Source organism: Marmota monax, unplaced genomic scaffold (genome assembly GCF_021218885.2).
Source record: "Marmota monax isolate L192 unplaced genomic scaffold, Marmota_monax_Labrador192_F-V1.1 WCK01_AAM20220418_F8-fsc00011, whole genome shotgun sequence".
NCBI classification, from domain to species: domain Eukaryota; kingdom Metazoa; phylum Chordata; class Mammalia; order Rodentia; family Sciuridae; genus Marmota; species Marmota monax.
This window is the reverse complement of record NW_026693082.1, coordinates 21134621-21156112: the sequence shown is the minus strand read 5'-3', so window position 1 is coordinate 21156112 and position 21492 is coordinate 21134621. Positions and strand designations below refer to the sequence as shown.

The 21492-nt window shown below is 44.1% G+C and overlaps 1 protein-coding gene across 1 annotated transcript in view; it reads right to left on the bottom strand.

The window, feature by feature from the left end:
* The window catches only part of Erich6b (glutamate rich 6B), a 42926-nt gene that overhangs the window by 10260 nt on the left and 11174 nt on the right, over positions 1–21492 (bottom strand). The window contains exons 2-5 of the mRNA XM_046453970.1: positions 13668–13735; positions 9839–9975; positions 7594–7655; positions 3022–3149 (exon numbers count right to left, since the gene is read on the bottom strand). Coding sequence (XP_046309926.1) covers positions 3022–3149; positions 7594–7655; positions 9839–9975; positions 13668–13735 — 395 coding nt within the window. The remainder of the gene's footprint in view (positions 1–3021; positions 3150–7593; positions 7656–9838; positions 9976–13667; positions 13736–21492) is intronic.

The window sequence follows — 21492 nt, the reverse complement described above, 5'->3', positions numbered from 1 at the left end:
ATTGCTGGGATTACAGGCGTGTGCCATGGCACCCAGCTATGGTTAACTTCTTAAATGTCCCCTTTTTGCTCATGTTTTGAAGGCTTGGTCCCCAGCTGATAGCCCTGCTGGGAGATGGCGGAAACTTCAGGAGGTAAGTTCTACTTGGAGGAAGTAGGACATTGGGGGTGTGCCCTTCAAGGAGATATGAAGATCCCAACCCTTCCCTTTCTTTCTTCTGCTTCCTGGGTGCCACCATACTGTGGGAAGCCATCCTGACACGTGACTGGGCGACTCCCGTTAAGGGTCTGAGGCTTCTGGCTGTGTCGGAATTTTCCCGGCCCTTTCCTGATGAGAGAACCCGTCCGTGTGGGGGGGTGACTGACCACTGACCCCGGGGGCCCAATCACTGACCCTGACCTTGGAGTGCAGTCCCCCCTCAACCTTCATTGGATGGAATTATCCCCTGAATTTCTTGTTCCCCAATAAAAGGCTACTCCCTGGCGTGTTCACTCTCTCTCTCTCCTGCTAGCCCTGAGTAATCCTTGCTGCCCTGCTGGGCGGTTAGAGGAGGGAGCCAGAGAGGGGAGCCGTCTAGGACCTGGCAATAGAAATAAGGTAACTGAGTCTGTGTGTTTTATTTCGATCTCTTCTAACTAACTTTATGCCTAGAACCTCATTAATGAAACCATTGCGCAGGCCGCGTGGTAGACCATACATTTTCCACTGTGATGTTTCTCCTCTCCACAGGCCCAAAGGGTCAAGACCAAGTGACCATAGACTGCAAACCAAAATAAATCTTTCTCCTTTTTAATGAATTGTCTCAGGTATTTTGTCACAGCAATGGAAAGTTGACTAACACATCTCGGGACCTAAGGTACCCATTCCCCATCCCTCTGCCACTTGCTCACATTTGTCCTTGAGGTGAAGTTTTCAGGGCCTTTCCTGGCTCTGCCTGGGATGCCCTTCCCCTCGGTATCTTCATGGCTCAGGCTCAAGTGGCACTTGGCCCCACAGGCCTTCCCCAAATGCCCTGTGGGTATGGGAGCAACTCCTCTCTCAGCCCAGCAGCTGGAGAGTCCTCATGCTGCTTTCTCCTTGTGCCATGCAATAATAGCTGCTGTGGCATTGAATAGTGGTTTTGGACTCGGACTCTCTCTTTGACTGGAACATAGCTCCCTGGGAGCAAAGACGTTATTTTGTCTGCCCCTGTGTCTCCAGGACCTGGGACATTCATTGTATGTTCTCAGCACATATTTACTGAAGGCACCAGGTCTACTGCATCTTTCCCATCTCCACTCTAATGTCTATTTTTTGAACTTGGGTCATAATTATTAGTTCATGATTAATGATTCTAACATTCTGAGACCTGTTTACACTTGTGACTTCATGGTATCATTCTTTGTAAATATACCACATGATTGGTTTTTAAAAACAAACTTCACATTTTAGAGCAGGTCACAGCAAAACTAAGTGGAAATACAGAGATTTCCATACACCCCCAATGTCCACCCTCATATTCCCTACCATCAACATCCTCCAACAGAGTGGTACACATATCCCAATTGATGGATGATGTACTGACACACCCCAAGGTCGTAGTTTTTTTTCTTTTTCATGTCTTTATACATGTAATTTGGATAAGGATGTCCATCACATTCCACCATTCTTGCTAACTCCCTGCCCCCTCCCTTCTCCTCTCACCCCCTGCCCTATCTAGAGTGCATCTATTCCTCCCATGCTCCCTCTCCCTATCCCAGTATGAATCAGCCTCCTTATATCAGAGAAAACATTTAGCATTTGTTTTTTGTGGGGGATTGGCTAACTTCACTTAGCATTATCTTCTCCAATGCCATCCATTTACCTGCAAATGCCATGATTTTATTCTCTTTTATTGCTGAGTAATATTCCATTGTATATATATGCCACGTTTTTTTATCCATTCATCTTCTGAAGGGCATCTAGGTTGGCTCCACAGTTTAGCTATTGTGAATTGTGCTGCTATAAACATTGATGTGGATGTGCCCCTGTAGTATGCTGTTTTTAAGTCCTTTGGATATAGACCAAGGAGAGGGATAGCTGGGTCAAATGGTGGTTCCTTCCCAGATTTCCAAGGAATCTCCATACTGCTTTCCATATTGGCTGCACCAATTCACAGTCCCACCAGCAGTGTATGAGTGTACCTTTTCTCCACATCCTCACCAACACTTATTGTTGTTTGTCTTCATAATAGCTGCCATTCTGACTGGAGTGAGATGATATCTTAGAGTAGTTTTGATTTGCATTTCTCTAATTCCAAGGCCGTAGTTTACATCAGGCTTCACTCTTGGTGTCATACATTCTGTAGGTTTGGACAGATGTGTAATGACATGCATCTGCCATTGTAGTAGTCTCCTACAGAATAGTTTCACTGTCTTAAAAATCCTTTCTCTCTGCCTATTTCTCTTTTCATTCTGCCTATCACATAGAAGCCACTGATATTTGTACTGTCCCTGGTTATTCACTTTTCATAGAATGTCATAGAGCTGGGATCATATAGTGTGTAGCCTTTGTAGGTTAGTTTCTTTAACATAGTGTTATGCATTTAAGTTTTGTCTGTGTCTTTTCACAGCTTGATAGATCATTTCTTTTTAGTGTTGAATAATATTCCACTGTATGGATGTATCCATTCACTGTGTAATTGATTTTTGATATAGATTCTAATTTATTTAGGAGGGGGACCTATATCATATATTTTCTTTATTCTCCTCCTTTACATCCAATTGTCCATTACAGGCCCAGCAGGCCAAAGAATCTCAATAAATCCTAATAAAAACCCTATTGGAGCTGCCAATAACACTCCCAGTCTGGTGAACTTCCAGGTAGTATCCACATTTTTCTTGTTTGTGTTCACGTTGTGGGTGGTCCTGCCAGCTCTGATGGTGTATGTGCCTCATCTGAGCCAAAAAATCCAAACCCCCAAACCAGCCCCCCACCCCCCAAAAAAAACCCCAACAACAACAACTACCCAAAGTGAGAGCTTCAACACCACGCCATCCTTACCTTCACCTCCTGTATCCATTCTGTATCTAGTTCCACTTTCTTCTTACCACCAACCCGCTTCTTGCCTTCTGGCTCAGGCTCCATCATACTCGGGAGATGAAATGTGAGAGTCTCAGACGACTTTAGACCTGCCATTCAGTGAGTGAATGATGTTTGCATTCAGTCCAGCGACTGGATTGAGTAAGGTTTTTGTAGGAAAGAGAAAGGAAAAGGAAATGGAGATGACCCTCTCAACGAGCCAGGGAGGGTTTCAGGGTTCGGAGATTCAGCCATTGTCCAAATAAGGAAGGAGGCCGGGTCCTAGGAAGAGCAAGGTTTCTGAAGCTAGCAAGGCTGGGGCTGAAATTCCAGCTCTCTCTGTTTATTCAATCATTCACTGAACACATATTTCTAAGGGCTTAATGTGTAGCAGTCAAGGGCAGAATAATAGACACGATGGTGAAGGCCACCCCGTCCAGACATGGGCACTAGAGAAGGAGACAGCCATATGCAAAGTGTGGAGCAATGAGTGACATGTTCTCAGACAAAAGTTGTGGCTGCTAAATGAAAAAACAGACTAAAGAAAGGGAAACACACCTTAAACATGTTACTTTCACCTAAAGCCTAAATGTATATGAATATGTCATTTAAAATGTAGAGCAAAGTCTTTCCTTTGAGATCTGATCACTGGGGCTCTGTGCTCAAACCACACCCATAATTTACTACTTATCACCTTCAGGTTTGGAAGTTTCTAATAGACTGAGTGCAGAATGGTGCAATCTTAAAAAAAAAAAAAATTTCTACACATTACCCAATTTTTTATGTACATTTGGTTCACAACTAACCCAAAATAATTTTTTAAAAAGTATCTTCTTATTGAGCTTTTTAAAAAGCATCAACTAGTTTTCATAGCAAAAAGTTTATTTTTATATTCATCCATTTTTATAACAATTGAATTTGGAACTAAACTAGTAAGGGCAAGTGAAGCTCTGCTCCAAGTGCCTTCTGGAGGGTGTTGAATGTGATACAGGAGCTGCAGTGAAGGGAGCTGGGGAGAAGAGCTTCTCTCTGAGGTCAAGGCCAGGATGCTCTTGGTGGGAGGGAGGAGCATGACTGTCTTGGGAACTGGGTTTGGGGAGCCAGCGAAGAGAGCCCTGGGTGTCCCACCACTGGGGCCAAAACAGGGTTCCATGAGAACTCACAGGAAGGAACTTAACCAGGCTCTGAAACTGAAGCAAATTTTGGTGGAAGGTAAGTGTCCATCAGTCAAGAGGGTGTCCTAGCACAAGGTCAAAGGCTCCAAGGAGAAAGAACTAGTGGTGACCGACGATTCTAGAGAGGCAAATAGGGCTCAATCATGGGTTCATTTGCTCACTTAATAAATGCTTATTGTGTACCTGTGTGCCAAGAGCTGCCCTGGGTATCAAGGATGCTACAGTCCCTGCTATCTCAGGGGAGACTGATGCTAAATAAGTGAACAGATAATAGTGTAATGTGCCAGGTGGTTACTAGTGCTATGAAGCAATAGGGCAAGCAGGATGGAAAGTGATGGTGTGCATGTATATTGTGTGTGTGTGTGTGTGTGTGTGTGTGTGTGTGTGAACACACTGGTTTATAAATTTTTTTTTTTTTTTTGAGATGGGATGTTGAGCAGGCTGGCCTCAAATTCCTGAACTCAAGTGATCCTTCTTGAGTAGCTGGGACCATGGGTACATGCCATCAGGTGAGTACTGGATGGTCAAAGGTAGCCAAGGAAAGTACTTCTGAGAAGGTAACATTCCCTCTGAAGAGAGGGACAGAGCCATATATCAGAACCAGGAGCATTCTATGCAGAAAGAGCAGCAAGAACAGTCCCTGTGGCAGGAGACACTAGGCCCATTTGATAAATGAGGAAAACAGCAACAACAACAGTGTGTCTGAAGAGGAAAAGCTGAGAGCCTTGCAAGTCACATGAGGAATAGGGACATTTTCTTAGAGGCCATAGAGACCCAATGAGAGTTTTCAAGATTACTCCAGACTAGATGGTTCTGAATAGGAAAGACCGTTTCAACTGAGAATCCCAGAGAGAAATGAAGATGCAGGATCCTTTTCCAAAATTATTAAGAATTTCAGGACAGTGACAGGAAAGCTTTAACCAAAGCACAGGGTCCCTCTCTGTGTAGAGCCCTGCCCAACTGCGTGGGAAGTTGGCCCTGGTTTGGCAATTCAAGTGTTCAGAGTCCTGGGCTGTGTACTAATGATAAAGAGTAGGTGGGCATGGTGGTGCACACCTGCAATCCCAGCAGCTTAGGAGGCTGAGGCAGGGGGATTGTGAGTTCAAAGACAACCTCAGCAGCAAGACCCTGAGCAAATCAGTGAGACCCTGTCTCTAAACAAAATATAAAAAAGGGCTAGGGATGTGGCTCAGTGTTTAAGTACCCCTGGGTTCAATCCCCAGTACAAAAAAAAAAAAAAAAAAACCCTACCAAACAAACAAAAAAACCCAAGCAGGACCCTGGCAGTGAGTGACTTTGCCTCTCAAGGGCAGCTAGTTCTCTAGCTTCTTGGGGACTAGCTACAACAGGAGCCTGAAGTGGACGTCTTTCATCAACTAGCGTTCTGGTTTGGATCTAAGGTGTCCCTGAAAGTTCATGTGTGAAACAATACAGGAATTTTCAAAGATGAGCATTAAGATTAGGTTATAAGAGCTGTAACCTGATCAGTGGATTCATTCACTTGATGGATTAAAAATTTGCAAGGACTACTCTACTGGGTGGTAACTGAAGGCCGGTGGGGTGTGGCTGGAGCAAGTAGGTCACTTTGGGGTTGGTATTTTGTCCCTAGCACCTCGCTCTCACTTCCTTGATGTTGTGAGCTGGATAGCTTTCCTCTACACCAAGCCTTTCCACCATGATGTTCTGCTTCACCTCAGGTCCAGAGTAATGGAGTTGACCATCTGTGGACTGAGTCTCTGATGCTCTGAGCCAAAATTAACTTTTCCTCCTCTAAGTTGTTCCTGTCAGGTCTTTTGGTCACAATGATGAAAAGCTAACTAACACAATCACAACTATTACATTTCTGTGTAATAAGCTCACATCTTTTAGGGGTCAGTTATTGGAACAAGCAGGGAGTGGGCAGAGATGACATCAGGAGGAATCCAGTCATTTGTATTATATCAAATTTCATTCTCCAATTAGAAGCCCTTCTCTGGACATGGGACAGTAGATTATCCTGAAAGGCTTTTATTCCCTCAAAGGAGCAAAAATTCATGCATGCATGCATCCATTCAAGAAACATTGATTGAGTGCCTACTGTATGCCTTGCTAAGGTGCCAAGAAAATAAAGACATAAGTGTCTACAGCCACAGGGTAAAAGAAACATAAGTAGCAGACAGATGTAAAACAGTAAGTTGTAATAGACATTTTCTGTGTTCCTGGCGACTGAGAAGGTGAACTCCTGTCCTTGTTTTGGGGGTACCCCATTGTGTGAGCCTTGGTGGGGGGCAGGTTCTCTCACCTCAGTAACTGGAGGTAACAATTTCTCCTTTTCCCTACCCTCTAACTCCAATGAGGACATGAGACTTAGGCTTAGACAGTTCCCATCCCTTTTTCTTCTCTAGACACACTGGCCTGAGCGTGCCCAGGAGATGAGTCCTAGGTTTGGCCTGAGAAATAGTGAAAAAAAACAGTGTGGCTTTTCCATTCAATGACTGGTGTTCTTGGGAAAATCACTTAATCTCTCTGAGCCTTAGTTTCTTAATCCTTCTTCACATGGTTATGAAGATAACTTTGAATCAGACATTGCATATGCAAGTACTTAGCCCACAGGGGTTATTCCTTATGATTTGGGACACATGCTACTATTAGGGGGCTAGAGCACTCTCTTGAGAGGGAATCTGAGGGTGTGACATGTCTCAGGGGGAAAGAGGACCATGGCTGATTGGCTGTCTCTCTCATGGGTACCACCACCCTTTCTGTGTTAGCTTTCTCTGGTTTTCTGAAAGATACTCCATATTGTGGTTTGAAGTTCCTCAGTTAAGCAGTCTGACCCAAACTTTGCATGATTCAACCCACAAACCTGGCAACCTCCATGATCAGCCATGTCTTAATAGCTGGGTCCCACAAGTGGAGACCCTTTCCCCCAAATCTGGGTTAGATGCCCCTCCCTGTGCTTCAGAGCATCCCTACCCATCATAGGACTTAACCATTATATTCCCCACTTGCAGACACTAGTATGGCAATTTGTAAATCAATGGATGTGTAACTGATGTGAATCTGCAATCTGTGTATGGGGTGAAGGTGGGAGTTCATAACCCACTTGAATCAAAGTGTGGAATATGATATGTCAAGAAATTTGTAATGTTTTGAACAACCCACAATAAAAAATTAAAAAAAAAAATATATTCCCCACTTGCTTGTCTGTCCCCTTCCTCCAAGGGATCAGGCGGTCCACCGGTCCTAGACTGTGTCTATCTTGCTTGATATTTTGTTCCCTGCAGCTCGGACTTTGCTAGCCCAGTCGGTACTTGAGTAAACAAGCATTTCTGTCTCCTTTACAAGGCAACTAGATGGTCAGAGACTAGACACGGGGAGTGACTGGTAGTCTGGTGCTTACCTTCATGTCTCTTCATAAGCCATATGATTGGGTCTTCCAATGCTTCAAAATTTGCCTTCAACCTAAAAGGAACATGAATCCTCTTTGAAAACCATGACTGAATGTACATGTCATGATGCGCAGAGCTGGCAGGGCTAGAGCCTGTGGAATCTTTTATATCAGGGTGGGGGTGGGGGTGGGGGAAGTTGAGACACTGGCTCTGCTGTCTGACCCAGCTTTCCTTCCAGTCCATGGTCAGGAATAAAAGGTTGGCCTTTGGCCTCTGTTCTGTTCTTCCCTCCTGGTGGCTTACTGATTTTCATCCTGGGCACATGGGCTGACCCCCAAACCCTTGAAAAAGAATTCAACAAGAATTATCTTGAAGCCGAGCATGGTGGCACAACTTGGGAGGCAGAGGCAGGAGGATCGCAAGTTGAAAGCCAGCCTCAGCAACTTAGTGAGGTCCAAACAACTTAGCAAGACTCTGTCTTTAAATAAAAAAAAAAAAAAAGAAAAAAAATATATATATTTTAAAAAAGGGCCCCCAAATAAGGTGGTCTCCAGGGCAGCTGGGTTTCCTAGTTCTCAGATCTGAGTTCGTTTGGAAAGGAAAGGTGTCAGAAAGAGTGAGGTTCCCAAGCTTAAATGGAACTGAAAAGGAGGCCATTGACCTGACAGGTTTTAAGTCCCCGAAGAGAAATAAAAATTAAACCCAGAGCAACCTCAGTTGATGGCAAGGGTCACACTCTGTCACCTAGCAGAGAGCAGAGGGTTACTATTTATACACAAGCAGCAGTGGGGGAACAAAGAATGGCATTTTGGTGGCCCATTTGTACAGAATGTTATCGGTTTGACTTGTAAGCTCTCTAATCGGAATCAAAGCAATTTCTGCCAACTGGCACCTGTGGAAAAAAATAAGGACCACAGCGTGTGGCGAGGTGGAAGCCTGTGAGCAGGATGCCAAATGCAGACAAGTGTTAAACTCTAGTGAAGGGATCCAGCCAGAGGCTCCAAGGCCCTTTCTGTAATGGCTGGATGTGCCTCCCTTGGTATTTTGCAAGTAAGTGGAATCCCCCCAAAAGTGAGGCTGTGAGGTACACACGACTATATCCCCATAGCCCAGGGGAAATATTTGTTGAGCACAGTCAGGTTGAAATGAGCTTCTCTTATAGGCTACAGTGGGAAGAAAGGGGAAGAGATGGAACCCAGGCGGCAGGTTGATTTACCCGGATGCTATTTGGTATTTGCTTTTGCTGATCTGAGAGCTTGGGAGAGCTTTGTGTTTTGCTCTTGGGAGATCTTTGTGTTTTGCTCTGTTCCTTTGCCTTCCCCTTTTCTGGAGAAGCCTTGAGGATCTGTTGCCCATGACTGCTGAGCCCCAAACGGAAGTTGCTGGCAGTCAGTTTCTTCCTGATTGGTCAATGATGGAACTTGCTACAGTGATTATGGAGGGGACTTGTTTCCTCAGCCTGCGTTTGGTACCACTGCTGGAGAGTCAGCCACAAACCCATGGGTCCTCCATCCCCATTACCCACCGACACACACACACACACACACACACACACCTTGCTCCTCCAGATATTTGACAGTGGATAAGAGTAAACCCAGGTGTCTATGCTGAGAGGACATATCGCATCACAGGCTGGATGTATACATGAGATTCTGGAATATTTGGGAACTGGAGCCTTGCCAGCAAGAAAGAGCTGGTGCCAGCAACAGGTTTGCAATAACCCTCTCATTCCCCACGTCATGGTCTGAGGCTCTGGTGTGACCCCCAGTTCAGTGATGCTCATAGCTTTCCCTCCTTGAGAAAGCAAAGCAAAGCAAACATTGGCCAGCCTAGGATGAAGCCAGGGAATTTGTTGGGGGAGATGCTCAGCATCTTGACAACTCTTGCCCCCTCTTTTAAAAGGAATCTGAGTCTCATTGCCTAGACTCTTGTTCAAGTTCATTTTCCTTAAACGACCCTTCTTGCTCTGGATTTCCAACCTCTGCCCCTGGCTTTGCTCCTATCCCGTGCCTCCCATGTTTGTGATTTCCTTGCTCTTGGGTTTTCACTTTGGTCTGGCATCTGGATGATTGCTGTGTCTGTCTGACCCCTGGGTATCACCGTTGCTCTTGTACCTGGCCTGGGCCTGCTTTCCCTGCAAGGGGACTTGCCAGTCTCTGCTCTCTCCCCTGGCGGTTCCATTTACAACTTTGCCTGCTGTCACCTCCTGTCTCCCCAAACCCACAGACCACTAATCCCACCTCTCCAGTTACTCACAGCATTCCCAGCTTCCTTCTGTCTTCAGTTTCCAGCATCAGAGTCAGGGGGATGTTAAGATCGTCTTCCAGTTCATTGGCAGCATACATTTCTCTGACTATTCTCTTAAATACTGCCTGATAGGATCTTCTAAAAAACTAAAAAAGGATCACAAATGAAATCCCCAGAAAATGAAAATTAATGATTCATTAATTAATCCCTTCTTCGGACTCCCAAACGTGCCAGGTGACATTTCATCATGTGATTCAAAAGACACAAAGTTGGGGAGCAGTAGGGTGGCTAGCAAGAATTCTTTTATAGAATTCATTATATTCTCTTCTTGTCCCCCCACCCGATTGCCTTACGAATTGTTTGTAATATCAGTATCTCAAGAACTCTTTTGAGATATAATATCCTCTTTTTTTCAATTCTGAAAATGGCTATAAAATGTAAAAGTGATTTCACATTTTAAGAGTGTAGCGGGTTCTCTGATCCCCAAATGGCCAATCTCCTAGGGGTGGCTTGTTTATTCAATATCAAGGCTGAAGTCTTTGAGGGAAGCCGTGGAGCAGTAGAGCATCATTGTACTGGACAGCTCTGCATTGAAAGAGTCTTCCCAGGTAAGGGCTTTACACTGTGTAAAGCCTTTGTACTGTGTAAATTTGATCCTCTGTCTCAGGTCTGTGCTTCTTATCATGACTGACCCATAGATGGGTCCTTGCAATTTGAACTTGTGTGAACTTGTATGTTCACAAAAATAAGCCTTGCAGGTACCAAGTGGCATTCATTCCGTTCTTCCTCTCTTGCTCTGGTTCTACTTGTTGCCTACCAAGTTGTTTGGAGAAGTATTGAGTTGCTAAGCCATGTTATTGACTGCTATGGTTTGGATATTGAATGTCTACCAAAGGCCCGCCTGTTAAGGGCATGGTCTCAGGGTACATTATTAGGAAATGGCAGAACCTGCAAAAGGTGGGGCTTCGTGGGAATTGCTTGGGTCACTAGAGGAGCACCTTCTAGGGATTGTGTGTATCTATTTCCTCTTCTCCCTTGTTCTACTTCCTGGCTCAAGATGTGACTTCTTGCTCTGACACAGGCTCCTGCCATGGTGTGCTGCCCTTGCCAGAGGCCCAAACCCATGGGGGTTGCCTGATCTTGGACATAAAACTCCAGAACTGTGAGCCAAAATAAAGTCTTTACTTTACAAGTAGCCAATATCAGGTATTTTGTTACAGTGACGTGGAGCTGACTAATACATTATGTTGGGTGATAATGTTGGTGCCCATGCCCCAATCCTTGAATGGTACAGAAATCAGAGAGGAAAGAATCCCCAAACTTGGTGCCAAGTTTTGTCACATTGACTCTAGAGCAGCATGGCTCATGTCCAGACTTTTGCAATGTGCTTCATAACTGGTTTCCATCCATGACTGGCTTTTATACTCTAACCATAGGGGCTCAGTCACCGTCTATAGAATTTAGATAAGAAACATATGTGGTACCATCCCCTCTAACCCCTTTTTTTTCCTGGATTCCACTTCACTTATTAAAAGCCCTTCTAAATGCTGACCAAAAGCTCATAGGCTCACGTAGGAAAACAAACTAACACTGGCACTTTTTTATGTGTTTGGGGGAAAGGAGGTACTGTCTATCTGTGATAGTAAAACAAAAATAACAATAATAATTATGCCCTATAATCACCTCTATTTCCCAGGTTGCAACTATATGCTAAATGTTATGTGCTAAGAATTCTCCCACAGATTCGTATATTGAAGTTCTATTCTTTGTAACTTAGTGACCTTGTTTGGATATAGGGTCTTCACAGAGGTTACCAAATTAAAATGGTGCCATTGGGGTGATCCCTCATCCTATACGACTAGTGTCCTTATAACAATGGGAAACATAGAGGTAAGACAACAGGAAGTGATACGAGGTGGGGGAAGATGTCATCTACAAGCCAAGGAGGGAAGTATGGACCAGATTCTCCCCACACAGTCCTCAGGGGGAACCAAGCCTGCCAGTGTCCTGATTTGGGGTTTTTAGTCTCCAGAATTGGGAGTCAATATGCTTCTGTTGTTTAAGCCACTTCATTTGTGACACTTTATTACTGTGGCCTTAGCAAACTAATACAGATTCCAAATCGAAGCCTTTAATCAAGAACATTCTCCTAGAATTTAGAGGGACTGTTCCTGGTTTTCAACTCGACGTCATTTGGATGTATTACAGGTACTTACTCAGTGTGCCCAAATGGAGCTTTCTACTCTACCCAACATATATGCCAGCCCTTCTTCTCCTCTTCAGCTTCCCAGGCCACAGAGGATAAGTATGTCCTATGTCACGGCAGGTGATTGGACATAGCCCTAAGCAACCAGATTTTATCCTTTGTTCATGTGTACTGATATTGTAGAACTACTCTTCTTCCTGTCCTCAGTCTCCCCACTCTAATCCACAGAGCCACCAGAGTGGCCCTTTAAAAATGCAAAATTGATCCTGTCAGTCGTGAAGGAACTCAATTAATACTGTTGGGAACTTCGGCCGGATCCCCTATGCCATGCTGTTTCCCCAAATACATTTCAAATTTTTTATATATATTAAAGATCTCTTAGAGAGCTAGAAAAATAAATAAATTATAATTTTTTTTGAGAGCCAAAAGACCTTTCTAAATCTAAAAAAATACCCAGTAGTCATAAGAAAAAAAAAAAAAAAACTGTTCCATGAACCTTCCTAAACATGAAAATTGACCATGTCATGGAAAATACCATGAAGAAATTTGGAATAAAAAAACTGAAAAAAAATGTTTACAACCTAGATGCCAAAAAAAAAAAAAAAGGATTAAGCTCTTCAATATATAAAGAGTTTTTACAAATCAGAAGAAACGAGAAAGAAGTAACACAATAGAAGAGGAGACAAAACATACAAGCTGGCCGTTTCACAGAAAGGGACACAATGTGACCGACAAATGTGAACATGCCCTGCACCTTTTGTATTGAAAAATAGGCCCAGGAGACATTATTTTCACCCTGTTGGATGGACCAAATGATGCCCCTTGGTGGGTGAGGGTGTGTGACCTCTTGGGGAAAGGAAAGTGGCACAATACATATGGGCAGAAATTTGTCAGTGCCATTCGAGTTAAGGATGCAGGTAACATTGGATTTGGCATTCAACTGCAAGGGATTTATTCTTTAGATATTCTTGCACAGGTAATAACATATATATTTAATTTATTTCTTCTCCCTCTCTACATATGTATATGCATATAAGTACATATACTGGAAATAAACATCTATTGGTAGGGTGCTGGTTAAATTTTGGTGTAAGATATAACAGAACACCACAGATTTCTAAAAATGGAATAAATGGAAAAGCAAGCTATAGGATAGAATGTATATTACTATCTAATTTATGGATATGTATGATTTATATTGTTTATGTGCATTAAAATTTCCAGATCGCTACATGAAGAGCAAAACACAGTAGCTATTTCTGGGAGGTAGGGACTTGAAACACTTATTTTACAGCTTCTTTACCATTTCAATATTTAAAAATCATGCACACTTGATTTGAGATTCAAATGCTAGGTTGAATCAAAATATCAAAGCAAAAAAATAAACACAAATCTGGTAGTGTGACATCTCTAACTAATGTCCTCTAGTGTCAAAGCCCTGTGATGTGAAGGTGCTGGCAAGGGGAGTCCTCTTGTTCAGTCTCTTTGTCTCATGGAACATTCTGGAAGGCTCCTAAATGGGCCCTGCTCTTTCAGAGGCTGGTGCAGCCATGCAGAGGATGTGCCTAGCCTGTGAGTGTCACCTGTTTTAATATTTGGAGGAAGGTGCTCTCAAATCTTCACCCAACTTACATTATCACTGTAGTTCTTAAGTTCCTTGTCCACAGCCTCATCTATGATGCTGGCCCATTCATCCAAGGCTTTCAATTTGGAAGGCACATCGAAAGGAAGGTCATTGGAATGGAAAGCAAAATAGGAAAGAAATGGATTTATGACATTTACCCTTGTCCTTTAAAAAACATGCCTAAGTCATCCACGAGACTAAATAAATCCATTAAATTACCTAAAGTCCAACTTGGAAGTACTCATAAAATAGGAATATAAAGGTCAGTTTCCATGGCTGACTTAAGGAAGCAAGTGTGGTGTGTTTCTTGTGTCCAGTGAATGTCAGTCCGATCAAGTGATGTTTGAGGGAGTCCCAGATGAAGTCAGGCAGGGAGCAGGCAGATGGCTGGGCAAGGCCCTGGGGTGAGTGGTTAGACTCACAGGCAGACTGCCACAAAAAGCACAGTCTGCCTGGAGCCGAACATGAAGGAGGGCAGAAGGGGAGTTAGAGAGCACACAGAGAGTCAAGGCCAGCCCTCAGAGGGCTTGGAAGGCGGTGGGAGGAACTAAAGGGAGATGATTTTTTTTTTCTTGGAACTCTCACAGAATGTATCTGTCTTCCACCAGTTTTGTCATCTATCGCCTATTTCTGGAATGGCCTACGGTTTACAATCGCTGGTCAAAGCAGAAGAGAGGACTCCCCAAGCGAGTCAGTTAAAGTCTACCAGAGATAGCAAACGTCTTTTATTCTTCAAGGTCAGCTGTGGCAGGTGGCTCTCTGGGCCAGGAGAGCTGCTCAAAGCCTCCAGGGCAGTGGGGTGCAAATTGAATTGTGGGATTGATAATTACAACTTGAATCTCTCTTCCCTACTCCCTGGAAAGTGTGGCTTCTGAGGTGAGGGCTTGGGGGAAGTCGCTCTCACAAGATAATTGGGTCCCCAGAGAAATGACAGTGGCCTATTGCCTCAGCTTCTGGATGATACCTTCAAGCTGGGACATCCAGAGAGCCTTGAAAACCCACCAGGTTGGCACAGGGCTGACTGACTTCGTTTGATTTTGCATCCTCATTATGTCTTTGTGGGCAGAGAGGGGACATTCTTTGTGATCCCCACCCTCATTAATTTTGCCCTGCTTCCCTGTTTGATTGAGTAATAAAAGCCCTGACTCTTTTGGGCTCCTGATGGGATGGGACAGAGAGTTCCACTGAGTGCAGCGACACAAGGCCCAGGGGCCTGTCTGCAAACCTCCCACTGCAGCCTCGGTCTGCACTGGATTCTATCCACTTGCCACATCTGTCAATACCCCAGCGGCCACACATGTCACACACATCTCCGCCACGAGGGTACTTAATGTGACAGTGGCGATGTCTGCCGTGGAGAGGAGCATGGGAAGTTTTCAAAAGTTTAGGAAAATCCAACAAGGACCCACAGGAATTCAAGCAAGCATCGGGGAAGCTCCCTGTGAGTGGCACCAGAGGAGTGACGTGAATGAACAGGGAGAACAAGGGTCTAAGAGACCAAGGTGCAAGCCACAAGTGTAAGGTGCTTTGAGCTGCAAGGGCAGCTGCCTTCTGTGTGACTGCCCCAGAGTGAGCCTGGCTCTGGCCCTCACAGCTCAGCCAGAGCCCCATCATTTGTGAGGGCTATATTTTAATAGGCTTTATTGAATAATGCCCAGTTAATATGAGGAAGGAAAAGTAGGTGTTTATCCAGGAAGAAGGTGAAATTGGCATTTCTGAATACTGAACAGTAGTGCTCAGAAGCCTTCGATTCAATGTAATAATTAAGCTTATTAACATCAATGGGCTTTGTCAACATGGCAAGTTAAGCATGGTAAATAAGCAGTAGCATAGCTATAACTGGAAGTGAATGAGAAGAAAACTATTTCTAATTTACTGACCCTTTGGGGATCCCCCCAACTACTTCTGCTCTGGTGAGATCAATATCTTCCTGAAGTGGCCCCACAGAACATTGGGGAGGTGTCAGATTAGGTTCAAGTGGTAGCTCTGTCTTATGAGACCTGAGCCACCTCTGACATACCACACATCCTTCTTGCATCCTAGCTCCTCATCTGTGCAATGGGGACAGTAAGACTCATCTTTAGGGTGGCTCAGAGTATCAATGCTAATGTAGGTCAATGCCTGGCACACACTCTGTGCTGAATGGAGTATTTTTCCTGGTCTGATTATGAACAAATCTTAGTTCTTCCTCACTCAAAGTGCCTCTTCTCTAAGAGTGATTTTGCATCCTCATTAAGCTTACTTAACACAATGGCACTTCCTGAATTTAGGATAAACGTTTGAGCCATTTGTATTTGCCCTGATAACAATAGTCCCCATGTTACAATGACAAAAATTCTTTGCTTGACCAAAGGCTCCTGAGTCTTCTAGGCCTGTCTGTGTACTTCCTTGTAAAATCCAGTTTTAGCAAAAACCCTGCTAAACCACTTTAGTAGGAACCCCCTACCCTCAAGATCTGACCATTTTAGGTATCTGATCACGTTCCTCAGCTCTTCCAGCTCCCAGTGATGTCTGATTACTTTGGCCTATCTCATGCTTTAACAAATGCCATTAAATGATTTTCTCTTTGACAATAGATGAAGAAAAGGAGGAGAGAAGTAAAGTGACTAGCCCAAGGGCCAGCTCTGAGAAATGAGCAATCAGCACAGATTAACAAGCACCCAAGTGAAACTCAATACTCTTTTCACCCCATGCACCCTTCATGTGACCTTGTTGACCTAGGCAGGTGGGACATCAGTTGGGCTGCCCATTGCGACATGCACAAATCCTTAAACTGTTCTAAAGTCTGGCTACCCAAAATGTGATTGGTGGATTAGCAGTAGCTTCTGGGAGCTGCTTAGAGAGGAAGAATATCAGACCTACAGACTCAGAATCTACATTCACACAAGGTCTCCAGGGGACTGCACTGTGCATTAACAATTTAGCAGCACCTCTCTAGAACACCCTTGGAAATGGAACAAGACAGAGAAAACTGTATCCAGAAGTACCTCTGGGGTTGCAGAGATGTGGGTGGCATGCATAGTCCATAATTTGAATCTGTTTGATAAGTCATGGGGACAGGGGGTAGAATGATGTGTGTGTGTGTGTGTGTGTGTGTGTGTAAGAATACCCCTAAGTTTCATGCTCCAGGACAACAGGTAATAGTTCTTAAACTGTTTCCTTATGAGGATGGGTCTGGTTCATGTGGGCTTTTGTTTTGTGGTGGTGCTGTGCAAGTTGGAATTCTGCACCATAAGGATTCTCCCCTGTCCTTCCCCATCTAGAATTACCAGACCCGCCTTAATAACATTTAATAAAGCTTTAATAAATCTTTAAAAAATTTGTAGGAGTTCTAAGTTATTTGCTACCAAGGTGCCACTGGATGAGTCTATCTGAGGGTGCATACACCATAGTCAAGTCCTGCTTTCTAGACCTCAGGGGACCCAACAATAGCCTGAACCATCTTTTAATGTAGAGGCTCTTGTTCCAGAGCTTTTGGGTAGGAAGATGAGCTTCAGGGCTTGTACCATCATTCTGTCTCCCTCATTTCTTGTTTTGGGGGTTCTGAGGCTGTGTGCCCAGAATGTCCGCAGTCCTTCCAGGACTTAACAAGCAGGACAGCAGGACAAACAGCAAGGGAACCATTCACCTGGGACACTTTCCCCAGCCTAGGAGACTCTGCAGGAAGATAGATTTTGATGGACACTTACAAGCTATATCCGCTGGCTGCAATCCAGAGACAACATTCACTGAAAAAAAATGGGCAACATTATTAACAGGATGTATGGTATGGTGAACTAAATGGGACCCTTTAATCCCCAAGAGAATCAATTTTAAAGTCACCTCCTAAATAGCTGGGGGAACAGAGTGGAGATCACATGATTTGGAATAAGAGACTTCCTTGATCTTGAGCAGGTCAAGGCCTGTGGCCTATGCTCACTAAATAGTCCCTTGGTTGCTATTTCTTGACCACTCGAGTTTAAATTCTGAGAGTGTGAGATGTTTTTTTCCATTTTTATATCCTGCCCAGTATATAGTAGGTGTAAGTTAATGTCATTGAATGAACTGCATATGGATAGTTCATTATTTTCCCTCCTAACTCCAGTCATAAATGTTGTTTCCTTCCTTTTCAAAATGCCATAGCAATTGCCTCTTTGGTTCAATGTCTTATCTGAGCCTTGATCTTGACACTAAGTTCCAAAGATAGTGCCTTGGCCATTGGCCTTGATCAAGGCTGCCTCAGTCTGCCATGATCAAGCAGGTTCTGCTTGGCTGGGAGCATGCTAACTCTGTGCTTCTCATCTTCTTGCGCATGGGTAAGTAACAAATACTACAGGTCATCAAAACCATTACAAATTATACCTTCTGAATAAGAGCTCATGGAGTTGTCTTCATCTGGTTTTATTTCAGGCTTCATAAAAACTGATAAAAGGAAAAAAAAAACAGAAGAAGATGGAGCATTACAATTTTAATCATGCTTTCCAATGGGTTCATGTTGGACATGTGGGATCTGAGGTTCTCTTCGGGCTCATCAAGGAAGAGGAAGAACCAGGGCTGATGGGCTCCATGGGCATGGATTGGGTACTCCCTCTGCCCCTCTTTGTCTCTGGGAATAAGGACTGCAATAAATCAGTGGTGGAAAAGGTAACCTCTCTCTGGCTTTCCCCTATGGTCACTGTGGGGCTAGTCTGGGTCCCCAGGGTCTCTAGGATGGCTGGGGTTGGGGGCAACCTTAGAAATACCCTTCCTGCTATGGAGTCAGCTGGCACCAAGACCATGGGGACACACAGTAGGGTGTGACCTATCATGGTAGCAAGTGGGCATCTCTGGCATTCTTTGCCAAGAGCTTTCTCAGAGGTGCATAATGGGGGCTGGCTGGGAAACATGGTAGTGGGGACTGACTGATATCAATCGGTTGAGTTAGCCCTGGGAGGCTACTGTGTTTTTTTAAAAAAAACTTTTGTAAGTTCTTGGTTATCCTTGTTCTGTGTCTTCCGTAATTTTGTGATCCTAGCTCCTTTTATCCTTTGCCCCATCCCACCTCCTCTTCGCACTCCCAAACACATGTGGACACATGGGTGTACACATACACACACACACACACATACACACACATACATGCACACACACGCACACACATACACCCTACATTTCATTCTTAGGAGTAATAGAGAAGCAGGTCCCAACAAAAAAAGTGAAAGTGAACTTTCATTTTCATTTGTCTAATTTCTTACAATGCCTCAAAACCCAGAAACATGATTCAATTATTTTCACTCTATAATCTGCAGCATATTTTATCTAGGGTTAACTATTCTCTTCTGATTTTCCCATCAATCCTTGGTTTCTAAAACTTCCTACCTGATTTTGTTGCATTCTTTCCAATCTGAAGATAATTTACTTTCACAGTGAAGACAAAATTCAACAGCCATTGAAGAACTTGACTTTCTCTGCATCACTCATCCATGCTGTGTCAATGGCAGCTCTGCCTTAACCTTTTTGGTCCAATCACATTTTCAAAGGGTCTTTTGTTGCCTCCTGTATTCTCTTTAGTATTATAATTATTATTTTTCGTAAGAATGTTTATCCTGGGATTCAGCTTTCCTGACACTAAAAGTTCAGAATCATCTTTCTACAATTCTTTGTCAGGAATATCGTCTTTGTTGTAACTTCTTCACTTGATCTTTCAGATCCAAGTTCTCTAAAGGAAAATCTGTGCTTCCACACTCTGCACTTTGGGGAGCTTTCCAACCCTCTTCTCTGTCTTGCCAGGTGGCTTGAAGGATCACTTGCCCCCCACTTTCATTTAGCCTTACCTACTTTTCTATACATATAGTGTCTCTGACTCTAGCCCCTTTTCTACCAAGACTATTTATTTGGACAGGATGTACCTTTTTATATCCATTATCCAATCTTGAATCAGAGGAGGAGTTCAACAACAATTTAAAAAGTATTTAACAAATATTTATAGGTGCTTCCTATGAGCCAGGCACTAAATCTGGAGGATTTCTGTGAGCATGGATATAATGCTTGGTGTTGTAATTCCTGTTTTCCTTTGTTTATGATCCTGCTCTGTATCTAGATAGATGGACACGTGGGGCCATAAATAGTCCTTCTGGTCCTCCCGAAGGCCTCCTCATATGGATCACAAGGTATTTCCTGTACCTTTAGCATTCTTTCTCCATCAGACCTGCCACCCTCTGGAGTAATAGCTTTCAAGGATTTATCTGGGTAGATTTTGCTCCATATTGAGTTCACAGTCCTGTTGTGCCATGTAAAACACTGTTTCTGACCCATTGGGGTTGAGCAATCCCATAATGAAAAATGCTATGGAAACAGGAGACTGACACCCACAAAATTCACCTTAAGCTAGAGTTCTCAGTTCTCTATCAGGTTCCTCAGAATTCTCTGGAGATCTTGTTAAGAAGGAAGATTTCAAGTCGTTGCAGGCAGGGATTCTGATAAAGGCTGGGTGGCCGTCTTTGCAAGCATCTCGTGGTGTGGCTGTGCAGACCCAGGCCTCCTGGAGCAGCAGTCTCTTGCTGCTGTGGCCTTGCACTACCAGCTCTTTAGGTTGCTTTTTGGTCATGGTCTCCTGTGTTTTTCCAACAAGTACATGGGTACGTTCTGCCCTGGGCTTAAAGCAGATTCCTTCTTGTGTCTGCTACTCTTAGGATTCCTTAATACACTGACAGAGGGCCCTTTTCCTCCCCTCTTCTTGACTTTGAGGCCCACGACCTTCCTGGGACCCCATGCTTCTTGGCTGCATCCCCTGCCCTTCCTACATCACCTCATGTCGAAGTCTCATACTGCTTCATTTCTTCCTCCAGCCTGAAGCCAACCTGTGTTTGTACCACTAGCTGGAAGGTGGATGTTCCTCCTCAGTGCCTCCCTGGATACATACTCTGATGGAGGTGAGACCTGGAACCGTTTTGAAATTGGTATGCAGAGCAACTCGGCAGGAAGCTCAGCTGGCTGGCTCGCCTGCAGCCTTCCCTGTCTTTGAGCCTGGATCACAGGTCTGGGGTCCCTGACCCAGGAGGCTGGGAGGCTGGAGATGGTCTATTCCTTCCCTTGGCATTATTCAACCAGCTTGGCTTGCTAGCCCATAAACTCCTGCCTTTGAGGCAGTGACCCAGGCTCTGAGAGCTGCTAAATATACCTGTGCCTTGTCATTCCATCATACTGGTTCCATTCCACAGACTAGACATAATCACGAACCTATTACCACCAAATCTCTCCAGAAAGATGAATTATAAGCCACAAGCAGGAAGGGAAAGGAATTTCCATGAGTTTTAGGGACTTGCTTTTCCTTAGTTTTGATTTCTGTTGTAATGATTGTAAGAGCAAAAGGCAAGGTTTTCCCTCACCCTCTGAAGGTTCACAGTAATGAAGTGACTATAGACACACCAAAGAGAAAAGAGACACAAACTTCTCATGCACAGAGGAGAACATGTGACCCCCAGCCCACGATTCAGAAACTTGTGTACCCCCGTTTCCATAGAGGGGCAGATGGGGAATGTAGACAGTTTCAAGAGGAAACTGTTTCTAGGGGTACCCAGTGGGCTTGGAGAAACACTGTGGCCTGGGACAAAGTCCATGGGGTCTGCAGAATAGACAATGAATTGTAAAGGGACTCAGTTTTGGTAGGACAGACAGCTGTGAAACTTGCCTGTCCAGATCAAATACATTTGGTACTTACAACCTAAATTAAATACAGACAGGACAAGCTATACAAATTAGGCTTAAATACAAAAGGGTCATGAGTGAACACAACACATAAAGCAATGGTCTCAGCAGGGTCTCTCTGGGGTGGGTTCACAGTGGGAGGTACAGGCCTGAGTCTTTCCTTCCCAC